Consider the following 24,497-nt stretch of genomic DNA (forward strand, 5'->3'; position numbering starts at 1 on the left):
AGGTGGGTCTTGGGGTAGAAGGTGGCCATGGGGACGAGCAGCCCCATAGCGGGACCCCCGAGGTGGGTCTTGGGGTAGAAGGTGGCCATGGGGACGAGCAGCCCCATAGCGGGACCCCCGAGGTGGGTCTTGGGGTAGAAGGTGGCCATGGGGACGAGCAGCCCCATAGCGGGACCCTTGAGGTGGGTCTCGGGGGTTGGAGGTGGCCATGGGGACGAGCAGCCCCATAGCGGGACCCCCGAGGTGGGTCTTGGGGTAGAAGGTGGCCATGGGGACGAGCAGCCCCATAGCGGGACCCCCGAGGTGGGTCTTGGGATAGAAGGTGGCCATGAGGACAAGCAGCCCCATAGCGGGACCCCCGAGGTGGGTCTTGGGGTAGAAGGTGGCCATGGGGACAAGCAGCCCCATAGCAGGACTCTCAAGGTGGGTCTTGGGGTAGAAGGTGGCCATGGGGACGAGCAGCCCCATAGCAGGACTCTCAAGGTGGGTCTTGGGGTAGAAGGTGGCCATGGGGACGAGCAGCCCCATAGCAGGACCTCCGAGGTGAGTCTTGGGGTAGAAGGTGGCCATGGGGACGAGCAGCCCCATAGCGGGACCCCCGAGGTGGGTCTTGGGGTAGAAGGTGGCCATGGGGACGAGCAGCCCCATAGCGGGACCCCCGAGGTGGGTCTTGGGGTAGAAGGCGGACATGGGGACGAGCAGCCCCATAGCGGGACCCCTGAGGTGGGTCTTGGGATAGAAGGTGGCCATGAGGACAAGCAGCCCCATAGCGGGACCCCCGAGGTGGGTCTTGGGGTAGAAGGTGGCCATGGGGACAAGCAGCCCCATAGCAGGACTCTCAAGGTGGGTCTTGGGGTAGAAGGTGGCCATGGGGACAAGCAGCCCCATAGCAGGACTCTCAAGGTGGGTCTTGGGGTAGAAGGTGGCCATGGGGACGAGCAGCCCCATAGCAGGACCTCCAAGGTGAGTCTTGGGGTAGAAGGTGGCCATGGGGACGAGCAGCCCCATAGCGGGACCCCCGAGGTGGGTCTTGGGGTAGAAGGTGGCCATGGGGACGAGCAGCCCCATAGCGGGACCCCCGAGGTGGGTCTTGGGGTAGAAGGTGGCCATGGGGACGAGCAGCCCCATAGCGGGACCCCCGAGGTGGGTCTTGGGGTAGAAGGTGGCCATGGGGACGAGCAGCCCCATAGCGGGACCCTTGAGGTGGGTCTCGGGGGTTGGAGGTGGCCATGGGGACGAGCAGCCCCATAGCGGGACCCCCGAGGTGGGTCTTGGGGTAGAAGGTGGCCATGGGGACGAGCAGCCCCATAGCGGGACCCCCGAGGTGGGTCTTGGGATAGAAGGTGGCCATGAGGACAAGCAGCCCCATAGCGGGACCCCCGAGGTGGGTCTTGGGGTAGAAGGTGGCCATGGGGACAAGCAGCCCCATAGCAGGACTCTCAAGGTGGGTCTTGGGGTAGAAGGTGGCCATGGGGACGAGCAGCCCCATAGCAGGACTCTCAAGGTGGGTCTTGGGGTAGAAGGTGGCCATGGGGACGAGCAGCCCCATAGCAGGACCTCCGAGGTGAGTCTTGGGGTAGAAGGTGGCCATGGGGACGAGCAGCCCCATAGCGGGACCCCCGAGGTGGGTCTTGGGGTAGAAGGTGGCCATGGGGACGAGCAGCCCCATAGCGGGACCCCCGAGGTGGGTCTTGGGGTAGAAGGTGGCCATGGGGACGAGCAGCCCCATAGCGGGACCCCCGAGGTGGGTCTTGGGGTAGAAGGTGGCCATGGGGACGAGCAGCCCCATAGCGGGACCCCCGAGGTGGGTCTTGGGGTAGAAGGTGGCCATGGGGACGAGCAGCCCCATAGCGGGACCCCCGAGGTGGGCCTTGGGGTAGAAGGTGGCCATGGGGACGAGCAGCCCCATAGCGGGACCCCCGAGGTGGGTCTCGGGGGTTGGAGGTGGCCATGGGGACGAGCAGCCCCATAGCGGGACCCCCGAGGTGGGTCTCGGGGTAGAAGGTGGCCATGGGGACGAGCAGCCCCATAGCGGGACCCCCGAGGTGGGTCTTGGGGTAGAAGGTGGCCATGGGGACGAGCAGCCCCATAGCGGGACCCCCGAGGTGGGTCTTGGGGTAGAAGGTGGCCATGGGGACGAGCAGCCCCATAGCGGGACCCCCGAGGTGGGTCTTGGGGTAGAAGGTGGCCATGGGGACGAGCAGCCCCATAGCGGGACCCCCGAGGTGGGTCTTGGGGTAGAAGGTGGCCATGGGGACGAGCAGCCCCATAGCGGGACCCCCGAGGTGGGTCTTGGGGTAGAAGGTGGCCATGGGGACGAGCAGCCCCATAGCGGGACCCCCGAGGTGGGTCTTGGGGTAGAAGGTGGCCATGGGGACGAGCAGCCCCATAGCGGGACCCCCGAGGTGGGTCTTGGGGTAGAAGGTGGCCATGGGGACGAGCAGCCCCATAGCGGGACCCCCGAGGTGGGTCTTGGGGTAGAAGGTGGCCATGGGGACGAGCAGCCCCATAGCGGGACCCCCGAGGTGGGTCTTGGGGTAGAAGGTGGCCATGGGGACGAGCAGCCCCATAGCGGGACCCCCGAGGTGGGTCTCGGGGTAGAAGGTGGCCATGGGGACGAGCAGCCCCATAGCGGGACCCCACAGTGGGTCTCGGGGGCAGGAGACAGAAGCCCCCTTGGAGACGGGGCCCAGCCCCAGACGCTGGTTTTGGGGAGCCCCCATCACCCCACGGCACCGCGGCCTGGTCCCCGGGGTCCTGCCGGGGGCCCCCCCAGCCCTCCCGCCGCGCCGCGCCGCGGGGCGGGGGGCTCACGTTGTTGCGGGGGGCGTTGGGCTGCACGGGGTCCTCGGCGGCCAGGGCGATGCTGCTCATGGCGATGACCATGAGGATGCACATCTCGAAGTAGCGCAGGTTGACGATGTAGTGGCACAGCCGGCGGAAGCTGGGCGAGCCGGGGCGGCGGTGAGGGGCCCGGGGGGGCCGGCCGACCCCCCCCCCCGCCCCGCCCGCCTCCCCCCGCCCCGGGCGGCACTCACGGGTTGGTGGTGGAGAGGACGAACATGGAGCTGTAGGGCACCATGGGCTTGGGCCCGTTTTCCTCTCCGTCGGCAGCTTCCTCCTCCTTCTTCTCCTCCTCCTCCGGCTTGGGCGGCGGGTCGGGGTTGGCGTTCTTGTTCACTGCGGGGGAAGAGGCGTCGGAGCCGCCCGGAAAACCCCATCCCCCGGGACGGAGCCGGGCGTCCCCGCGTCCCCGCGTCCGCCTACCCTGGATGACGGCGTTGGGGACGGGCGGCGGGAAGGGCGGCGGGATCTCCACGGCCGTGTGCTCGGGCTTCTTGGCCGCCTTGGCCGGCTCGTCGCGGGGGCCGGGGTTGGTGCCGACGGCGCCGCCCTCGGGGGGGTTGCCGGGGGGGTTGCCGGGGGGGTTCCGGCCCGCCGGGCGCTCGGCGTGGTTGCCCACGGGGGCCGGGCCGGGCGGCCGGGCGGCGGCGGCCGGGGCGGGGGGCTCGGCGGTGGCCAACTTGTCGTTCTTCATGTTGTCGATGTCCTCGGCGACGCGGGGCTGGAGGCGGCCCGGGTCCTGCTGGATGGGGCGGGTGGTGGAGAGGGTGGGGGCGGGCGGCCCCCCGGGCCCCGGGCTCTCCCTAGGAGGCAACGCGGGGACAGCGGGGCTCAGGGCGGGGCCGCGACGGGGCCCATCCCGCCCCGGGGGACGCCGGTGCCGCTCGCTCCTGCCTGCCGCCCGGCGCGGATCCGGGAAGAGGGAGAGCTGGGGAAGCTCCATCCCGCCCCGGCACGGATCCGGGAAGAGGGAGAGCTGGGGAAGCTCCATCCCGCCCCGGCATGGATCCGGGAAGAGGGAGAGCCGGGAAAGGCCCATCCCGCCCCGGCACGGATCTGGGAAGAGGGAGAGCTGGGGAAGCTCCATCCCGCCCCAGCACGGATCTGGGAAGAGGGAGAGCCGGGAAAGGCCCATCCCGCCCCAGCATGGATCCGGGAAGAGGGAGAGCTGGGGAAGCTCCATCCCACCCCAGCACGGATCTGGGAAGAGGGAGAGCCGGGAAAGGCCCATCCCGCCCCGGCATGGATCTGGGAAGAGGGAGAGCCGGGAAAGGCCCATCCCGCCCCGGCACAGCTCCGGGAAGAGGGAGAGCCGGGAAAGGCCCATCCCGCCCCAGCACGGATCTGGGAAGAGGGAGAGCTGGGGAAGCTCCATCCCGCCCCGGCACGGATCTGGGAAGAGGGAGAGCCGGGAAAGCCCCATCCCACCCCAGCACCCCGCTCCGGCACGGCTCCGGGAAGAGGGAGAGCCGGGAAAGCCCCATCGCGCCCCGGCGCCCCGGCTCACTTCCGCCGCCGGTGCCGCCGCTCGCGGTCGTCCCGCCGGCCGTCGGCCTCGTAGCTGGCCTGGGCCGGGTGCCGGTGGCGCCGGCGGCGCTCGCCCTCGCCGTGCTCGCCCTCGGGCCGGCCGCCCTCGCGGTGCCGCGGCCGCCGCTCCGCCCGGCCGCCCTCCTCGCCCTCCTCCGGCCGCCGGTGCCCCCGGTGCCGCCGGTGCTCCCGCTCGCCCTCGGCCCGCGGCGACCCGGCGCGGCTCTCCCTGGGCGCCCGGTGCCGCCGGGGGGGCTCGGGGGCCGGCTGGCCGTAGCCGGGCTCGCGGCGCTCCGGCGGCCGGCAGGGCCCCTCGGGGGCCGGCCGGGGGCCGGGGGGCTCGGCGCAGCGGGGCGGCCGGCGGGGGCCCTCGGGGGGCCGCGTCCTGTTGGTGTTGTTGTTGCGGTTCTCCCGGGGGTCCACCAGCAGCGGGCGGTCCAGGTGGGTCTTGGCGTCGGGGCGCAGGCGGCGGGCGCAGGCCAGCTTCCAGCGCTCCTCGGGGTCCAGCTCGCTGTAGAGCGCCTCGCGGCTCGCCAGCAAGTTCTGCTTGCGCAGCTCGCTCGTCCGCTGCTCCCACACCGACTTGGACGGCTTCTGGCTCCTCTGCTGCTCCTTCCTGCGAGGGGCGAGGCCAGAGGTCCCGCAGGCCGACGGGCGCAGCGGGCAGCGGGCCCCGCGCGGCGCCGGCACTCACACGGCGATGGACAGGTTGGCCGCCGACAGCGGGCTCACTTCGGCCACCTCCTTGGCCTTCTGCAACGCCAGCTTCTGGTTGGCGGCCTCCTCCTCCTCCTGCTCGTCCTGCAACGCCCGAGGGGGCCGTGGGGGGCCGGCGCCGCGGCGGGTGGCCCCCCCGTGCCCCCCCCCCCCGGGGCCGCCCCCCCGTCCCCGTCCCCGGCACGCTGCGGTGGCCGAGGCCGAGGCCGAGGCCTCACCTTGGTGAGCTCCTGCGCGTTGGCCAGGTTGTCCACCGCGATGGCCAAGAAGACGTTCAGGAGGGTGTCTGGGCGCCCCGTCAAGGCAAAGCGCGTCCGAGGGCAGCCCGCCTCTCCCCGGCCGGACCGGAGGGGCCCAGGCGTCCGGCTCCCCCTCCCCGCCTCTCCCCGGCCGCACCGGAGGGGCCCAGGCGTCCGGCTCCCCCTCCCCGCCTCTCCCCGGCCGCACCGGAGGGGCCCAGGCGTCCGGCTCCCCCTCCCCGCCTCTCCCCGGCCGCACCGGAGGGGCCCAGGCATCTGGCTCCCCATCCCCCCACCTCGCTCCCACCAGACCGGAGGGGCCCAGGCGTCCGGCTCCCCCTCCCCGCCTCTCCCCGGCCGCACCGGAGGGGCCCAGGCGTCCGGCTCCCCCTCCCCGCCTCTCCCCGGCCGGACCGGAGGGGCCCAGGCGTCCGGCTCCCCCTCCCCGCCTCTCCCCGGCCGCACCGGAGGGGCCCAGGCGTCCGGCTCCCCCTCCCCGCCTCTCCCCGGCCGCACCGGAGGGGCCCAGGCGTCCGGCTCCCCCTCCCCGCCTCTCCCCGGCCGGACTGGAGGGGCCCAGGCGTCCGGCTCCCCCTCCCCGCCTCTCCCCGGCCGCACCGGAGGGGCCCAGGCGTCCGGCTCCCCCTCCCCGCCTCTCCCCGGCCGCACCGGAGGGGCCCAGGTGTCCTGCTCCCCATCCCCCCCCCTTTGCTCCCACCAGACCGGAGGGGCCCAGGCGTCCGGCTCCCCATCCCCCCCCCTTTGCTCCCACCAGACCGGAGGGGCCCAGGCGTCCGGCTCCCCATCCCCACCCCCTCGCTCCCACCAGGCTGGAAGGGGCCCAGGCATCCTGCTCCCCATCCCCCCCTCCCTCGCTCCCACCAGACCGGAGGGGCCCAGGCGTCCTGCCCCCCATCCCCACCCCCTCGCTCCCACCAGGCTGGAAGGGGCCCAGGCGTCCTGCCCCCCATCCCCACCCCCTCGCTCCCACCAGGCTGGAAGGGGCCCAGGCGTCCGGCTCCCCATCCCCACCCCCTCGCTCCCACCAGACCGGAGGGGCCCAGGCATCCTGCCCCCCATCCCCCCCCCCTTTGCTCCCACCAGACCAGAGGGGCCCAGGCGTCCGGCTCCCCATCCCCCCCCCCTTTGCTCCCACCAGACCGGAGGGGCCCAGGCATCCTGCCCCCCATCCCCCCCCCCTTTGCTCCCACCAGACCGGAGGGGCCCAGGCGTCTGGCTCCCCATCCCCCCCCCCCTCGCTCCCACCAGGCTGGAAGGGGCCCAGGCGTCCGGCTCCCCCTCCCCGCCTCTCCCCAGCCGGACCGGAGGGGCCCAGGCGTCCGGCTCCCCATCCCCCCCCCTCGCTCCCACCAGGCTGGAAGGGGCCCAGGCATCCTGCCCCCCATCCCCCCCCTCCCTCGCTCCCACCAGACTGGAGGGGCCCAGGCGTCCGGCCCCCCCCAGCCCCCCGCGGCGCTGCCGGGAGGATGCAGTTGCCGAAGAGGGTGAGGACGATGAAGTAGACGGAGAAAACCATCCCGCCCTTGACGCCGCCCTGAGATTTGATGCCGTCGTACATCACCGCGTTCCAGTCTTCGCCCGTCAGGATCTGGGGGGGGAGGAGCCGCGCGGGCAGGGGGGGCCGGGCCGGGTGCCCCCGCGCCCGCCCCGGGGGGGTCCCACGGGCGGGGGGGGGCCCTACCTGAAAGACCGTCATTATTGCTGCCGGGAAGGTGTCGAAGTTGGTGGGAGGGGTCCCGTCGTCAAAATTGAACCTGGGGGGGGGCGGGGGGGGCTGAGCGCGCGCCCGAGCCGGCCCCCGGCCCCCCCAGCAGGGCCGTTTCGGAGAGCGGGGGGCCGGGGCTGGTTTCGGGGCGCCCCCCCCCCCGCCCGGGCACTCACTGTCCCCCGAAGAGCTGCATCCCCAAAAGGGCGAAGACGACGATGAAGAGGAAGAGGAGGAAGAGGAGGCTGATGATGGACTTCATGGAGTTCAGGAGGGAGACCACCAGGTTCCGCAGGGAAGCCCAGTACCTGGGGGGGGGCGGCGGGGGGGCTGGGCGCACGGCGCGGGCACGGCGAGGGCTCCACGGGTCCTCGCACGCGCTTGTGCTCCCCCGGCCTGCGCGTGCGCGTGCGTGTGCCCCCTCCCTGCAGGCGCACGCACACCGTGCACGCTCACCGCACGCGCCCTCCATGCACACGCGCACTTACGGCACCCCCGCATTGCACGCGCGTGTGCACGAGCGTGCATGTGCTCCCAGAGCGAGCACTCCCATTGCATGTGCAGCGTGCACACACACGCGTGCACAAGCGTGCCCACCCTCCCAGAGCGAGCACTCCCATTGCACGTGCAGCGTGCACACGCGCGTCCACGAGCGTGCATGTGCTCCCAGAGCGAGCACTCCCATTGCACGTGCAGCGTGCACACGCGCGCGTGCACAAGCGTGCCCACGCTCCCAGAGCGAGCACTCCCATTGCACGTGCAGCGTGCACACGCGCATGCACAAGCGTGCCCACGCTCCCAGAGTGAGCACTCCCATTGCACGTGCAGCGTGCACACGCGCGTGCACAAGCGTGCCCACGCTCCCAGAGCGAGCACTCCCATTGCACGTGCAGCGTGCACACGCGCATGAACTCCATGCACACACTCCCAGAGCGAGCACTCCCATTGCACGTGCAGCGTGCACACACACACGTGCACAAGCGTGCCCACGCTCCCAGAGCAAGCACTCCCATTGCACGTGCACCGTGCACACGCGCGTGCACAAGCGTGCCCACCCTCCCAGAGCGAGCACTCCCATGGCACGTGCAGTGTGCACACGCGCGTGCACAAGCGTGCCCACGCCCCCAGAGCGAGCACTCCCATTGCACGTGCAGCGTGCACACGTGCATGAACTCCATGCACACGCCCCCAGAGCGAGCACTCCCATTGCACGTGCAGCGTGCACACGCGCGTGCACACACCCAAACGCGCACGCGGCTGCCGCCGACACTTACTTGGTGACTTTGAAAATACGCAGTAACCTGAGAGCTCGTAACACGCTGATCCCGAAGGAAGTTCCCGGCTTCACGACGGCCCAGATCACCTCGAAGATGCTTCCGATGATAACCTGGGAGGGGGGGGGGGGAAGGGGGTGTCGGGGCCGGGGCCGCGGCGGGGGGCGGCACCGCGGCGGGGGGGGGCGGCGGGGGGGGGGCACTCACGGCACAGTCGAAGCAGTTGAAGGACGAGTGAAAGTAAGGCCGCGTCCCCAGCCCGTACATTTTTATAAACATTTCGGACATAAAGAGTCCCAAGAAAATGAATTCTGCATAGTCTGCGGAGGGAGAGGGAGAGGGCGGCTGGGGGGGCGGCCGGGGGGGCGCGGCGCGGCCGGCGCGGGACCGCCGCGGTACTCACAGAGGAAGTCGGATAGCCAATCTGGCTGGTTGTAGTGAACTATAGCAACACACAAGGTGTTGAGAGCTACCAGACTGAGGACGGTCCAGTAGAAGGCCTGAGTTTTGACCATGCGGCGGATGTAGAAACGCATCCTCCTCTCCCGCTTGTGGAAGAAGGTGGCGTTTTCCAGCTTGGCACTTTTGAGGCTGGCGCGGGCGAAGGGGGAGCCTGCGGGGAGCGGCGGGTGGGCGGCGGGCGGGCGGGCGGGGCGGGGGGGGCCGGGGGGGCCGCGCCCCACCTACCCACGGAGGAGATGTCGGCCAGCGGCTCGTCGGCGTCCTCGGGGCGCAGCAGGTCGGTGGTGCTCCGCTTGACGGCGGCGCGGCGCAGAGCTCCCACGGGGGCCACGCGCGGCGAGGGCAGACGGGCGTCACTCAGGGCGGCCCCGCAACCCCCCCGGCACCCACCCCCCCCGGCACCCCCCCCCCGGCACCCGCGGGAGGCTGCCCCGGGGCGGGGGGTGAAAACCCCGGGAGCAGGGCTGTAGACCCCCGCATCGGGCTGTAGACCCCCGGGATCGGGCTATGAACCCCCGGATCGGGCTATAAACCCCCAGATCAGGCTATAAACCCCCGGGATCAGGCTATGAACCCCCGGATCGGGCTATGAACCCCCAGATCAGGCTATAAACCCCCGGGATCGGGCTATGAACCCCCGGGATCGGGCTATAAACCCCCGGGATCGGGCTATGAACCCCCAGATCAGGCTATAAACCCCCGGGATCGGGCTATGAACCCCCGGGATCGGGCTATAAACCCCCGGGATCGGGCTATGAACCCCCGGATCAGGGCTATAAACCCCTGGATCAGGGCTATAATCCCCAGGATCAGGCTATAAACCCCCAGGATTGGGCTATAAACCCCTGGGATCAGGCTATAATCCCCTAGGATCAGGCTATAAACCCCGGGATCAGGGCTATAAACCCCTGGATCAGGATATAAACCCCTGGATCAGGGCTATAAACCCCTGGATCAGGCTATAAACCCCTGGATCAGGCTATAAACACCCAGCTCAGGGCTATAAACCCCCAGGATTGGGCTATAAACCCCTGGATCAGGGTATAAACCCCCTGCTCAGGGCTATAACCCTCCGGGATCAGGCTATAAACCCCCGGCTCAAGGATTTAAAACCCCCCAGCTCAGGGATATAAAACTCCACAGTTCGGAGCTATAAGACCCCCTGGCTCGGGGCTATAAAACTCTTGGTTTAGGCTATAAACCCCCCAGCTTGGGCTATAAACCCCCCCAGCTCGGGGCTATTAAACCCCCTGGCTTATGGCCATAAACTCTCCAGCTCGGGGCTATAAAACTCATGGTTTGGGCTATAAAACCTCCCTGCTCGGGGCTATAAAACCCCTCTAGTTTGGGCTATAAACCCCCTAGTTTGGGCTATAAACCCCCCCGGCTCATGGCTATAAAACCTCCCTGCTCGGGGCTATGAGACTCCCCCAGCTCGGGCTATAAAGCCCCTCGATTTGGGCTATAAAACCCGCCCTGGCTCAGGGCTATGAGCCCCCACCTCGGGGCTATGAACCCCCCAGGGCCGTGGCTCTAAGCCCCCCAGGGCCGTGGCTCTAAGCCCCCCCGGGGCCGTGGCTCTAAGCCCCCCAGGGCCATGGCTCTAAGCCCCCCCGGGGCCGTGGCTCTAAGCCCCCCCAGGGCCATGGCTCTAAGCCCCCCGGGGCCGTGGCTCTAAGCCCCCCCCAGGCTGTGGCTCTAAGCCCCCCCGGGGCCGTGGCTCTAAGCCCCCCCGGGCCGTGGCTCTAAGCCCCCCAGGGCCGTGGCTCTAAGCCCCCCCGGGGCCGTGGCTCTAAGCCCCCCAGGGCCATGGCTCTAAGCCCCCCGGGGCCGTGGCTCTAAGCCCCCCCAGGGCCATGGCTCTAAGCCCCCCGGGGCCGTGGCTCTAAGCCCCCCCGGGGCCGTGGCTCTAAGCCCCCCCGGGCCATGGCTCTAAGACCCCCCAGGGCCGTGGCTCTAAGCCCCCCCGGGCCGTGGCTCTAAGCCCCCCCGGGGCCGTGGCTCTAAGCCCCCCCGGGCCATGGCTCTAAGACCCCCCAGGGCCGTGGCTCTAAGCCCCCCCGGGCCGTGGCTCTAAGCCCCCCCGGGGCCGTGGCTCTAAGCCCCCCCGGGCCATGGCTCTAAGCCCCCCCGGGGCCGTGGCTCTAAGCCCCCCCGGGCCATGGCTCTAAGCCCCCCCGGGCCATGGCTCTAAGCCCCCCCGGGCCGTGGCTGGGGGGGCCCCGAGCCGGCGGCAGGGGCAGGGGCGGGGGCCCCGGGGCAGGGCACTTACCATCGAAGGGGTGTCTCTGCTCGCCCTCGGTCTCGTCCTCCGCCAGGATCACCTCTTCTGGGGGGGAAGCGCCCGCGTGAATCGAGGCCGCGGCGGCAGATGGCCGGGGCGGCCGGGGAAGCTCCGCCGAGCCGCCGGGGCCGGCGCCAAGCTGCAGCGCGGCAGCGCTTGGCCGAGGGCCGCTGGCGCCCGGGGAGGCCCGGCCGCCGCGGAGGGGACGCGGGATGCAGGGATGGAGGGATGCAGGGATGGAGGGATGCAGGGATGGAGGGATGGAGGGATGCAGGGATGGAGGGATGGAGGGATGCAGGGATGCAGGGATGCAGGGATGCGGGATGGAGGGATGCGGGATGGAGGGATGGAGGGATGGAGGGATGCAGGATGGAGGAGATGGAGGGATGTGGGATGGAGGAATGCGGGATGGAGGGATGCGGGATGGAGGGATGCAGGATGGAGGAGATGGAGGGATGCAGGGATGCAGGGATGGAGGGATGCAGGGATGCAGGGATGGAGGGATGCAGGGATGGAGGGATGCGGGATGGAGGGATGCGGGATGGAGGGATGCAGGATGGAGGAGATGGAGGGATGCAGGGATGCAGGATGGAGGGATGCAGGATGGAGGGATGCAGGATGCAGGGATGCGGGATGCAGGGATGCGGGATGGAGGGATGCAGGATGGAGGGATGCGGGATGGAGGGATGCAGGATGCAGGGATGCAGGATGGAGGGATGCGGGATGGAGGGATGTGGGATGGAGGGATGCGGGATGGAGGGATGCGGGATGGAGGGGATGGAGGGGAGGCAGCGCAGAGAGGATGCAATGCAGAGGGGATGCAGCAATGAGAGGATGCAGCGTGGAGGAGATGCAGCGTGGAGGGGATGGAGGGGATGGAGGGGATGCAGTGCAGAGGGGATGAAGGGGACGGAGGGGATGGAGGGGATGGAGGGGATGACGGAGATGCAGCGTGGAGGGGATGGAGGGGATGGAGGGGATGGAGAGGATGCAGTGCAGAGGGGATGGAGGGGATGAAGCATGGAGGGGACGCAGCTGCGGAGGGGCTGCAGCCATGGAGGACATGTGGTGCAGAGGGGACACATCCCGGAGAGGATTCCTCCCGGCATCGCCGGCACACCTCCGGCATGCCGCCGGCACACGCCGGGGCCGGGCGGCGCGAAGCCCTCACCCGCTTTGGAGATCCACTCCATGTAGCCGTTGAGCTCGCGCTCGATCTGCTGCTGCCGCCGCAGCTTCAGGAAGGCCCGGCGGTTCTCCACCCGCTCCCTCTCTTTGGCGAACTCCCTGAGGGCCGGGATGGGTGTCAGCCCCGGGGGGGGGGGACGCGGGACCCCCGCCCGCCCCCCCGGCAGCAGCGCTTACCCGGACAGCACCCCCAGCACGAGGTTCAGCATAAAAAAGGAGCCGATGATGATGAGGGGGATGAAGTACAGCCAGTTCCAAGTGTTCCCTGAGGCATCGTTGCTCTGCGGGGGGGGGGGGGAAGGGAGAGAGGCCTGAGTGTCTCTGCACCGGTGCACTGAGTTTGCCAGGGCTCAGCCCGGGCTTTGGAGGCGCCAGGCCGGGACCCCGGCGCCCGGGGGGCTCTGCCCCCCCCGGGAAGGATGCCGGGGGAGGGGGGAGGCCCTTCTCCGTCCCCCTCGCCGCGGGTCGGCCCCGGGCCCGGCGCTAATGGCTCTCTCCGCGCGCGGCCTCTTTGCGAGCGCGCGGGCGGCTGCAGCTTCCCCGGCCCCGTTTTCTGCCTGCTAAATATAGGCCAGGAACAAAGCGCCGCAGCGAGGCAGCGGCTCGGCCCCGCGCGGCCCCCGCGTCCTCGCCCGCTCCCCCGAGCCGCTCCCGGGGCTCCCGGCCTCAGCACCAGGACGGGATGGGACAGGACGGGACGAGCCGCGGCCCCGGTGGCGGGTGGATGGACGGGGAAGCCGGGCGCCCCGTGCCAGGCTCCTGCCCAGGTGGTGGCCTTTTTTCTCCTGCTTTCCAGCAATCCCTCCCTTTGCAATCCCTCCTTTGCCATTCCTCTTTGCAATCCCTCCTTCGCCATTCCTCTTTGCAATCCCTCCCTTTGCAATCCCTCTCTTTGCTATTCCTCTTTGCATCCCTCCCTTCGCCATTCCTCTTTGCAATCCTTCCCTTTGCAATCCCTCTTTCCAATCCCTCTCTTGGCAATCCCTCCTTTGCTGTTCCTCTCTGCAATCCCTCTCCTTGCCACCCCTCTCTTGGCAATCCCTCCTTTGCAATCCCTCCCTTTGCAATCCCTCTCTGCAATCCCTCTCCTTGCCATCCCTCTCTTGGCAATCCCTCCCTTTGCAATCCCTCCTTTGCCATTCCTCTCTGCAATCCCTCTCTTTGCAATCCCTCTCTTTGCAATCCCTCTCTTTGCAATCCCTCCTTTGCAATCCCTCCTTTGCCATTCCTCTTTGCAATCCCTCTCTTTGCAATCCTTCCCTTTGCAATCCCTCTCTGCAATCCCTCCTTTGCCATTCCTCTCTGCAGTCTCTCTCTTGCCTTCACCAACTGACAGTTTTTACCCTGTTTCTCCCCGTTTTCAGGAGCACGGGCCGCGACTGGCAGCGCGGCAGCCCCGGGCTCGGCGGCTCCCCACGGCGCCCCGTCCCTCTGCCCCGGCTCGGGGGGCCGGTGCCGGCCCCGGGGCTGCCGCGGGGCGAGGAGGAGGAGGAGGAGGAGGAGGAGGAGGAGGAGGAGGAGGAGGAGGAGGAGGAAGGTGGCGAGCGGGCCAGGCGCCCGGCCCCCCCCCCCCGCCGCGCTGCCTCCTTTTCCCTGAGTCGGCGAAACGCCGCGGTGCCGCACGCGCCCGGCCGCGTGCCGCCCGCCCCGGCGATGGGGGGGGGGGGGACACCGTGGGGGCCCGGACGCCTGGGCCCGCTGCCGGGGGACTCACATAATAGAGGAGGTCTGTCCACCCTTCCATGGTGATGCACTGGAAGACAGTGAGCACGGCGAAGAGGATGTTGTCGAACTGCGTGATGCCGTAGTTGGGCCCTTCCCAGTACTTCTTGCACTTGGTGCCGTTGGGGCAGATCCGCGCCGGCTCGTCCGTCCCGCAAGGAACTTCCACCTTGATCTCGTCTGCGGGCGGGGGGCCGCGTCGGGGCTCGGCCCCCCCCGCCCGGCCCGGCCCGACCCCGCAATTAGCGGCACGGTGCCGCAGCAACCCCCCCCCGCAATTAGCGGCGTCCCCGCTGGGGCAGGGCACTAATTAGGGCGTTCCAGATCCAGCGCGGGCCCAGGGGAGCGGGGCGGCGGCGGGGAGCCGGCTCCCGGCCTGGAGCGCTGCCCCGCACCACCGGAGCATCACCGGAGCACCGCACCACCGGAGCATCACACTGCCAGAGCATCACCCCAACAGAGCATCACCCCACCGGAGCATTGCACCGTGAGAGCATCGCACCGCCGGAGCATCGCACTGCCAGAACATCAACCCACCAGAGCATCACCCCGCCGGAGCATCACCCCAACGCAGCACCACCCCGCTGGAGCACCACCGGAGCATCACCCCACCAAAGCATCACCCCAACGGAGCATCACCCCAACGGAGCACCACCGGAGCATTGCACTGCCAGAGCATCACCCCGCCAGAGCATCACCCCAACGGAGCATCACCCCTCTGGAGCATCACCCTGCCAGAGCATCACCCCGCCAGAGTGTCACCCCAACGGAGCATCACCCCGCCAGAGCATCACCCCAACGGAGCATCACCCCGCCAGAGCATCACCCCAACGGAGCATCACCCCGCCAGAGCATCACCCTGCCAGAGCATCACCCCAACGGAGCATCACCCCACCGGAGTGTCACCTCACCAGAGTGTCACCTCACCAGAGTGTCACCCCGCCGGTGCATCACCCCGCCGGAGCATCACCCCGCCAGAGTGTCACCCCGCCAGAGTGTCACCCCGCCGGAGCATCACCCTGCCGGAGCGTCACCCCACCGGAGCGTCACCCTGCCAGAGCATCACCCCGCCGGAGCGTCAGCCCGGCGGAGCACCGCGCGCGGGACCTACCCGTCACCAGGTCGAAGCAGGTGGTGTGGAATTTGCCCATATAAAACTCTAATCCGATGATGGCGAAAATGAGGATCGCGAAAAAGAGGAGGAGGCCGATCTGCAGCAGGGGGATCATCGCCTTCATGATGGACTTGAGGACGACCTGCAAACCTGGCCGGGCGAGCGGCGCGGTGAGGCCGCGGCGGCGGCGGTGGCAGCGGGGACGCGGGGACGCCGCCGGGGCCGCACTCACTTGGGATCCCCGAGACCAGCTTGAGCGGCCGGAGCACGCGGACGGCCCGCAGCGTCCGCAGGTCGAACTGGGAGCCCACCGTGGCCAGGATGCTGCAGGGCGGGAGGGGAGAGGGGACGAGAGGGTCAGGCACGCGGGCAAGAGCCACCGCACCCCAGTCTGGCCAATGTCCACCATGGGCCATGCTACCACGGCCACCACGTCCCAATTGGGCCATATGTCCACCATGGGCCATGCCACCATGGCCACCAAGAGCCACCACATCCCAATCAGGCCATATGTCCACCATGGGCCGTGCTACCATGGCCACCAAGAGCCACCATGTCCCAGTCTGGCCAATGTCCACCATGGACCGTGCTACCATGGCCACCAAGAGCCACCACGTCCCAATTGGGCCATATGTCCACCATGGGCCATGCCACCATGGCCACCAAGAGCCACCATGTCCCAGTCTGGCCAATGTCCACCATGGGCCATGCTACCACGGCCACCATGTCCCAATCAGGCCATATGTCCACCATGGGCCATGCCACCATGGCCACCGAGAGCCACCACATCCCAATCAGGCCATATGTCCATCATGGACTGTGCTATCACAGCCACCAAGAGCCACCACGTCCCATTCAGGCCATATGTCCACCATGGGCCATGCCACCATGGCCACCGAGAGCCACCACATCCCAATCAGGCCATATGTCCATCATGGACTGTGCTATCACAGCCACCAAGAGCCACCACGTCCCATTCAGGCCATATGTCCACCATGGGCCATGCTACCATGGTCACCAAGAGCCACCACGTCCCAGTCTGGCCAACGTCCACCATGGATTGTGCTACCATGGCCATCAAGAGCCAACACATCCCAATTGGGCCATATGTCCACCATGGGCCATGCTACCATGGCCACCAAGAGCCACCATGTCCCAGTCTGGCCAATGTCCACCATGGACCGTGCTACCATGGCCACCACGTCCCAATTGGGCCATATGTCCACCATGGGCCATGCCACCATGGCCACCAAGAGCCACCATGCCCCAGCCCAGCCATGCATCCCCATGGGCCAGCCCAGCCCAGCCCAGCCACACGTCTCCCACAAGCCACCACGTCCCAGCCCGGCCACGTGTCCCCAGGAGCCCCCGTGTCCCAGCCTGGCCACCCACCTCCACGGGCCACCACGTCCCAGCCTGGCCACGTGTCTCTGTCAACCACCACGTCCCAGCGTGGCCATGTGTCCCCTATGGGCCACCACGTCCCAGCCCATCCCACGTCCCCGTGGGCCAGGCCACCACGGCCACCGAGCGCCACGCCATCCCTGCCCGCGGTGGCCCCAGCCCAGTTATCTCCAGCTGGGGCACCCACGGGTGCTGCCGGGGCACCCACGGCCGACACCGAGGGGGCCCAGGCGTCCGGGAGCAGCCAGGCCACCGCGGCGGGGCCCCGCTGCCCCCGGCCGGTCCCGCGCCACGCCGGAGGGTCCCTTCCCATCGCCCCGTCGCCATGGCAACCGGCCGTTCCCATTCACAGTCGCCACGGTTACCCTCCGTGTTCATTCATGCCCGTTGCCGTGGCGACAGCCCGGCTCATTGATACAATCTGCGAGGTGGGGGGGGGCTGCAGGGCGCAGGAGCCGCATCCCTGCGGAGCGGCGGCGGGAAGGGCCCGCGGAGCAGCCCCCGCCCCGAGGCCCGGCCTCCGCCGCCGCCTGCCTCAGTTTCCCCACCCGCTCCCCGGCGGGAAGCGCGGCAGCGACCGGGGCGCGTGCGCGGGGCTTGCACGCTTCGTGGGGACACACGGATCTGTCGCACACGTGGGTGCAAGCGCCTGCAGACGTGTGTGTGCACGGGGCTTGCACGCTCGCACGCGCACGCTCCGCGGGGACGCACACATGAATCCGCTGCACGCATGGGTGTGAGCGTGTGCAGCTTGTGCACGGCGATGCACACGCACGTGCACGCACGCCTGCACCCGTGTGCGTGCACACAGGCTCACGCCAGTCCGCTGCACGTGGGTGCGTGCACGGGGCTTGCACACTCGCATGCACGTGCTCCGTGGGGATGCGCACACGAATCTGCTGCACGCATGGGTGTGAGCACGTGCAGCCTGCGCACGGCGGTGCACACTACGTGCGTGCACACCTGCACACGCGCGTGCACCCCACACTTGTGCCCCCGGGCCGCGGCCCTGGGAGAGGCGGGGAAGCCGGGGGGGGGCCGCACGGCGCGGGGGGGCCGCTCACCCGGTGAGGACGACCACGAAGTCCATCACGTTCCAGCCGTTGCGCAGGTAGGAGCCTTTGTGGAAGGCGAAGCCCAGCGCGATGATCTTGATGCCCGCCTCGAAGCAGAAGATGCCGATGAAGTAGGGCTCCGTGTCGTCCTGGGGGGGGGGGGGGACGGATGGGCAGCAGCGTGAGGGCGGGGGGGCCACGGCCCCCTGCCCCCCCTCCCCGTCCCCCCCCCCCCCCGTTGCCGCCTGCCCGGGGGCGGCCGCCGCTCCGGCTGGCCCAGATTGCGGCAGGGAGGAATCTGGGACGCGGCCGGGGCCGGGGGGGGCCGGGGGGGGCCGGGGGGGCGCCGGGTGCTGCCGGCGGTGCCCCGCTCACCAGCCGCTCCGACATGGGGGTCTTGTCCTCGTCGGGCAGGTGCTGCTCCAGCGCCAGGACGATGCAGTTGGCGATGATGGTGGCTAAAATCATGTATTCAAAAGGAGTGCGGCCGAGTCAAGGAAAACCGGGAGCCCGCCGGGGCGGGGGGACGCGACGGGGGCCGGGACGGGACGGGGCCGGGTGGGGAAACCGAGGCACGGGACGGGCGGGGGCTGGTGATGACGCGCCGGCAGCCCCCCGGCTCGGCGGCGGCAGGCGCTGGCACGGCGCGCGGTGCCGCTGCCAAGGCTCGGGGCCGAGTGCTGGCTGCCGCCGCGGGGGCCGAGCGCGGGCCGGCGGCTGCGGTCCAGGCGCTGAGTCAACGTGGCGATGCGGGAGGCGACGAGCCACGCGGCACCGCTCGGATACCCGGCACGGCTCGGCCACGCGGCACCGCTCGGATACCCGGCACGGCTCGGCCACGCGGCACACCTCGGCCGTCCGGCTCGGATACCCGGCATGCCTCGGCTATCCGGCATGCCTTGGCAGTCTGGCACGCCTCGGCTATCCAGCTTGGATATCTGGCATGCCTCGGCCATCCGGCACGGTGCGGCTGTCCAGCGAGCCAGCTATCCAGCTCGGCTGTCCGGCTCAGCTATCCGGCACAGCACGGCTATCCGGCACAGCTCGGCTGTCCGGCACAGCTAGCCAGCACAGCACAGCTATTCTGCAGGGCACGGCTGTCCGGCACAGCTATCCGGCACAGCACAGCTATCCGGCACAGCTATCCGGCACGGCACAGCTATCCGGCACGGCACAGCTATCTGGCACAGCTCAGCTGTCCGGCAAGGCAGCTCTCCAGCTCCCCAGCCCTCCAGCCCAGCTCTCCAGCGCGGCTCGGCCGTGCAGCTCGACTGCCCAGCCCGGCTCAGCCACCCGGCCCAGCTTGGCTCTCTGGCAGAGCTCGGCTATCTGGCACAGCACGGCTACCCGGCAAGCCAGCTCTCCGGCACGGCTCTCCAGCACGGCTATCCGGCAGGCCGCGGCTCTCCAGCTTGGCCGTCGGCACAGCTTGGCTCTCTGGCAGCACAGCTCAGCTCTCTGGGAGCACATCTCGGCTCGCCGGCACGGCACAGCTATCCGGCACGGCACAGCTATCCGGCACGGCACAGCTATCTATCTGGCACAGCGTGGCTATGCAGCACGCTTCGGCTATCTGGCACAGCTCAGCTATCCGGGGCACCGCGGCTATCCGGCACAGCTATCCGGCACAGCTATCCGGGGCACCGCGGCTATCCAGGGCTCCTCGGTTATCCGGCACGGCTCGGCTATCCGGCACAGCTATCCGGGGCGCCTCGGTTATCCAGCACAGCTATCCAGCACACTGCGGCTATCTGGGGCCCCTCGGTTATCCGGCACGGCTCGGCTATCCGGCACAGCTATCCGGGGCGCCTCGGCTATCCGGGGCGCCTCGGTTATCCGGCACGTCCTGGCTCTCCGGCACGGCTCCCCTCCATCCATGAGCACCCAGGGAACGACGCGGCCGGGGGCCGGCGCTGCCTCCCCGCCCCGGGGCTCGGCGCGGCCGTGGGGGCCGCCGGGGAGGCGAGGGGCAGCCCGAGGCCCTGCCAGCCCATTGCCCGGGGGGGCAAACCGAGGCACGGGGGCATCGCTGCCCCGGTTCGCCCCAAACCGCCCCAAACGAGGCCTCGCGGAAGCTGCAGCCCCGGTCCGGGGGCACCGGGGGGGGGGTCTCGGCTCGGCCCCGCTGCGGCACCGACCGGGAAACCCGCCGAGCAGCCCCGGCGCCCCCCCGGCCCGGCCCCCGCGGGCGAGCGGCGGCTGCGGCGGCCCAGCCCCCCCCTCCCCCCCCCCGGCACCGCGCGGGAGCCCGCGGCGCGGCCGCTGTCCTCGATTCACCCGGCCGCGGCGGAGCCGGCAGCCGCCCCCGGGACGCTCGCGGTGCGTTTCGGTGCCGGGGGGGGAGAGCGGTGCCGCAGCCCTGCGCCGGGAGCGGGGGGGGCCACGCATCGCCCCCGGGATGCGGCTGCATCCCAGCATCCCAGCATCCCGGCATCCCGGCATCCCGGCATCCCGGCATCCCGGCGCCGCGCGGGTACCGGCATCCCGGGAGCCTCTGGGCTCCCCGCCGCCCGGCTGCGCCGCAGCAAAACCCCCCCCTCCCCGCTGCCCCAGTGCCACGTGCGGGTCCGTCCCCGCGCCGGGACGTCCGTCCGTCCGCCCCGGCGGCCCCGGCGGGGAGGAAGGCGGCGGCGGGGGCTTCGCCCGGGCCGGGCCCGTCCCTCGGCCGCCCCTCGCCGCGGTGCCGGCGCGCACATGCCCAGTGGGGCGGCTCGCGGCGATGACTCTCCAAAGCCACCCCGATTCCCGGGAAGTCGCCGAGCGGCTCCGGCGAGGCCGCCGGATGCGGCCGACCGGCACGCGACGCCCGGCACCGCGACGCCCTTCCCGCGCGGCCTCCCGTCCCGCCCGGCCACCGAAAACCGCCCGCCCTCCCCGTCCCGGCGCCCCACATCTCCCTCCCGGCTCTGGGGCGCAGGGGGACGGCCGGGCGCCCCACGGCCGCTCCCTACCCGAGCCGCGCCGGGGACGCAGCCGCCGCCGTCCCCGCTCCCGCCGCGGAGCCGCTTCCCCGCGGAGGCCTCGCGCCGATGCCGGAGACGGCTCCGAGGCCCCGGGGCCGGCGCGGTGCTGGGCCGCTCTCCAAACCGCCCCCCCGGTGCGGCCCGGGGGGTCACGGTGGCCCCACGAGGCTGGGGGCACCCCAAGCCCTGCCAGCACCCCGAGCCCGGCCGGCACGCCGTGGGAACGGGCACCCCGGGAGCGGGAACGGGGTGTGGAAACGGGCCCGGATGGGGGTCATGGTGGCCCCACGAGGCTGGGGGCACCCCGAGCCCCGCCGGCACCCCGAGCCCGGCCGGCACACCGTGGGAACGGGCACCCCGGGAGCGGGATGGGAACACAGCCCAGATGGGGGTCACGGTGGCCCCACGAGGCTGGGGGCACCCCGAGCACCGCTGGCACCCCAGGAGCAGGACGGGGGCACGGGAACGAGCCCGGATGGGGGTCACGGTGGCCCCACGAGGCTGGGGGCACCCCAAGCCCTGCCAGCACCCCGAGCCCGGCCGGCACGCCGTGGGAACGGGCACCCCGGGAGCGGGATGGGAACGCAGCCCAGATGGGGGTCACGGTGGCCCCACGAGGCTGGGGGCACCCCGAGCCCCGCTGGCACCCCGTGGGGATGAGCACCCCAGAAGCAGGACGGGGGCACGGGAACGAGCCCAGATGGGGGTCACGGTGGCCCCACGAGGCTGGGGGCACCCCGAGCCTGGCCAGCACCCCGTGGGAACGGGCACCCCGGGAGCGGGACGGGGGCACAGGAACGAGCCCGGATGGGGGTCACGGTGGCCTCGGCGAGACTGGGGGCACCCCGAGCCCCGCCGGCACCCCGGGAGCAGGAGCAGGGAATGGGGACGAGCCCGGATGGGGGTCACGGTGGCCCCACGAGGCCGGGGGCACCCCGAACCCAGCCGGCACCCCTGGGAAAGGGCCCCGGGAGCAGGACGGGGGCATGGGAACGAGCCGGGATGGGGGCACCCCAAGCCCGGCCGGCACCCCCGGGACCCGGCACCCCTGGGAACGGGCACCCCGGGACCCAGCACCCCGGGACCCAGCACCCCGGGAGCGGGACGGGGCCCGGACGCGCGGCCCGCCGCGGGTCCCCAGCACCGACGGAGGCCCCGGCTTGGCGCGGCGCCCCGACCCCCGCCGCGGCGCCGGGGGGGCACGCGGGGCATGCAGCGGCCCCCCAGGAAGGATATGGCCATTCGGTGATCTTTTTGGCGTATTTCCTCACCACGTTATCCTCGCTGAAGAGGAAGAGGGAGCGGTTGACGGTCAGGCAGTTCTGCCGGACGGGGATGGGGTTGTAGAGAGCCATGGTGCGGGCTCGCTGGGCCATCGACTGCTTGTACATCCTCTGCGGGCCGGGGGGGCCGCCGCCGCGGGGGCCCCCCGCCGCCCGGCCGCCCGCCGCCGCCGCCGCCGCCGCCGCCCCGGGGCCGCCCGCCGCGGCTCCCGGCGGCCCGTAGCGGGCCGGCGCCTCGTCTGCGAAGCGAGCCATGGTGCGGGGAGCCGCGGGCCGCGCTCACGCTGCCGCCGCGCCGCTCGTCGCTTCCCATGGGCCGCGCCGGCGGCGCTCGGCCGGGCTCAGGCGCCCGCCGGGGCCGCCCCGGCCATGCTGCTGCCCCGGCGGCGGCGGCGGCGGCGGCGGGGGGGGGGCCGCGGGGGCGGCGCGGACCCGGCCGGGCAGCAAAAACGGGGGGAAAGGGGGAAACGCAGGGAAAAAAAAAAAAAAAAAAAAAAAAAAGGGGCTGGGGGGGAAGGGGGGGGGCGGCTGGATGCGCCCGGCCGCCGCTGGGCGAGGGAGCGGGGGGGGGGGGGGGGGCGGCTGCGCTCGGGGAGGGGGAGAAAAAAAAAACCCCAATGCAGCAGCGGCGGAAAAAAAAAAAAAAAAAGGAAAAAAGGAAAAAAAGCCGGAGCGAGAGGTGCCGAAAGGCGAACGCAGCGGGCGGGGAGGGGGCCGGCGGCAGCCCCCAGCCCCCAGCGCCAGCCCCCGCCGCGCCGCGCGACTGCAGCAGCCGGAGCCGGAGCCGCAGCCGGAGCCGGAGCCGCAGCCGGAGCCGCAGCCGCAGCCGCAGCCGCAGCCGGAGCGGAGCCGGGGGGGCAGCGCCGAGGTGCGCGGCCCCGGCGCGCGGGGGGGGGCGGGGAGCGAAGCCGCCGCGGCCGCAGCCCTCCGCGGGCCGCGGGGCTGGGCGGGGGGGGGGATCTAGCCCCCCGCCCCCCCCCCGGAGAAAGCCCGGCTCAGATCGGCGCCCCGCGCTCCGGCTCGTCGCCCTCCCCCGCGAAAGCAGCCTCCGGCGGCGGCGGCGGGGGAGGGAAAAGCATCCAGCGAGAGAGAGGCGCTCCGCGAAACCCCCCCGGGGGGGGGGGGGAAAAAGGCGAAAAATAAGCGAAGGAGGGCTCTGCTTTCACTGGGGCCCGGGGGGGCCGGGGGGGCCCGGGCGCCGCGGCGGGCAGCGGGCCGGGCGCATCCCGCGGCGGTCGCGGCTCCCCGGCTGCGGCAGTGCCCGGCGGTTCTTCCCTGCCCCGGGTTCCTCCTCCTCCTCCTCCTCCTCCTCCTCCTCCGCCTCCTCCTCCTCCTCCCGGGCTGGAGCTAAAATAAGCCCGGTGCTCGGGGGGGGGGAGGGAGGAGGGAGGCCGAGCAGCGCCGGGCTGATTCAGCGGCGGGCGAGCTCCGAGCGCGGCTCCCGGCCCGCTGCAGCCCGGCCCGGTGCGGCCCGGTGGTGCCCGGCCCGGTGCGGTGCGGCCCGGTGCGGTGCCGGCTGCGACCCGCTGCGCACGGGAGGGCTGGAGCCGACCGGCACCGCAGAGCCGGGCCGCGGCCTGACACCTGCACCGGGAGCCCCCCCGCACGGCCGCACACGCACCGGGAGCCCCCGCGCACACCCTGCACACGCACACGCACCGGGAGCCCCTGCACAAGCTGCGCACACGCACACGGACCAGGAGCCCCGGCACACGCACCGGGAGCCCCCGCGCACGCCTTGCACACGCGCACGGACCAGGAGCCCCAGCACACGCCCTGCACACGCACCGGGAGCCCCCGCGCACGCCCTGCACACGCACACGCACCAGGAGCCCCCGCACACGCACCGGGAGCCCCCACGCACGCCCTGCACACGTACACGGACCAGGAGCCCCCGCGCACGCACACGCACCAGGCGTGCAAGCCCTCGTGTGCAAGAGCTCCTGCGTGCTCACGTGCACGAGCCTGTGCACCCTCGTGTGCAAGGGCGTGTGCATGGCCACGTGCGCGAGCGTGCATGCAGCCGCGTGCAAGAGCACGCGCAAGTGTCCACGTGGTCGATGTGCACAGTCACATGCACGGCTGTGTGTGCGACCAACAGGCACAGCCACACGCACAGTCGCCCGCAGGACTGTGTGTGACTGCGTGGCCAACGCACGTGACCGTGTGCACAACCGTGCTCATAGCCACGTGACCGCGCAGCCAGCGTGCAAGCCCAAATGCACTACTGCGCGTGCGGCCGCGTGTGCAGCCACGTGGAGCTGTGCACAGCCGCACGCACGACTGTGCACGACCGCCTGGCTGGCGTGCACAACCACACGCACCACCGCGTGCACGACCGCCCGGCTGACGTGCACGACTGTGCGTGCAACGGCGTGGTGCCGTGCACAAGCCCATGGCCGAGGTGCACAACCGCTCGCACGACTGTGCACGACCGCACGGCTGACGTGCACAACCGCGTGCACAGCCACGGGAACAGCCGCGAGCGGCGACGACCCCCGGCACCGATGCGTCCCGGGGCCGGTCCAGTCCCGGTGCTGGCAGTGCGGCTGCGCCGTCCCGGCCCCGACCCGCGCTCCGACACTCCCCGACCCGGAGATTTAATTACGCACCCGGCGCCGCTGTTACAAGGCGGATTAACCCCGGCAAAGGCAGCGGACGCCCTCGGCAGCGGCGCCCGCCCCGCGCCTTGATC

General features: G+C 71.2%; 1 protein-coding gene across 1 annotated transcript in view; it reads right to left on the reverse strand.

The window, feature by feature from the left end:
- The window catches only part of CACNA1A (calcium voltage-gated channel subunit alpha1 A), a 49,115-nt gene extending 26,951 nt beyond the window's left edge, over window positions 1-22,164 (reverse strand). Inside the window, 22 exon segments of the mRNA XM_064499244.1 lie at window positions 2,815-2,944; window positions 3,039-3,180; window positions 3,268-3,647; window positions 4,352-4,987; window positions 5,066-5,172; window positions 5,307-5,374; window positions 6,819-6,936; window positions 7,030-7,102; window positions 7,230-7,361; window positions 8,328-8,440; window positions 8,535-8,647; window positions 8,731-8,940; window positions 9,015-9,104; window positions 11,062-11,118; window positions 12,245-12,360; window positions 12,439-12,542; window positions 13,976-14,163; window positions 15,095-15,247; window positions 15,330-15,421; window positions 17,566-17,705; window positions 17,932-18,037; window positions 21,756-22,164. Of these exon segments, the coding sequence (XP_064355314.1) occupies window positions 2,815-2,944; window positions 3,039-3,180; window positions 3,268-3,647; window positions 4,352-4,987; window positions 5,066-5,172; window positions 5,307-5,374; window positions 6,819-6,936; window positions 7,030-7,102; window positions 7,230-7,361; window positions 8,328-8,440; window positions 8,535-8,647; window positions 8,731-8,940; window positions 9,015-9,104; window positions 11,062-11,118; window positions 12,245-12,360; window positions 12,439-12,542; window positions 13,976-14,163; window positions 15,095-15,247; window positions 15,330-15,421; window positions 17,566-17,705; window positions 17,932-18,037; window positions 21,756-22,057 (3,570 nt within the window). The 5' untranslated portion in view covers window positions 22,058-22,164.
- Window positions 22,165-24,497: the final 2,333 nt, after the last annotated feature.

The sequence above is a fragment of the Dromaius novaehollandiae genome, chromosome 33 (assembly GCF_036370855.1).
Source record: "Dromaius novaehollandiae isolate bDroNov1 chromosome 33, bDroNov1.hap1, whole genome shotgun sequence".
In the NCBI taxonomy this organism is placed as follows: Eukaryota; Metazoa; Chordata; class Aves; order Casuariiformes; family Dromaiidae; genus Dromaius; species Dromaius novaehollandiae.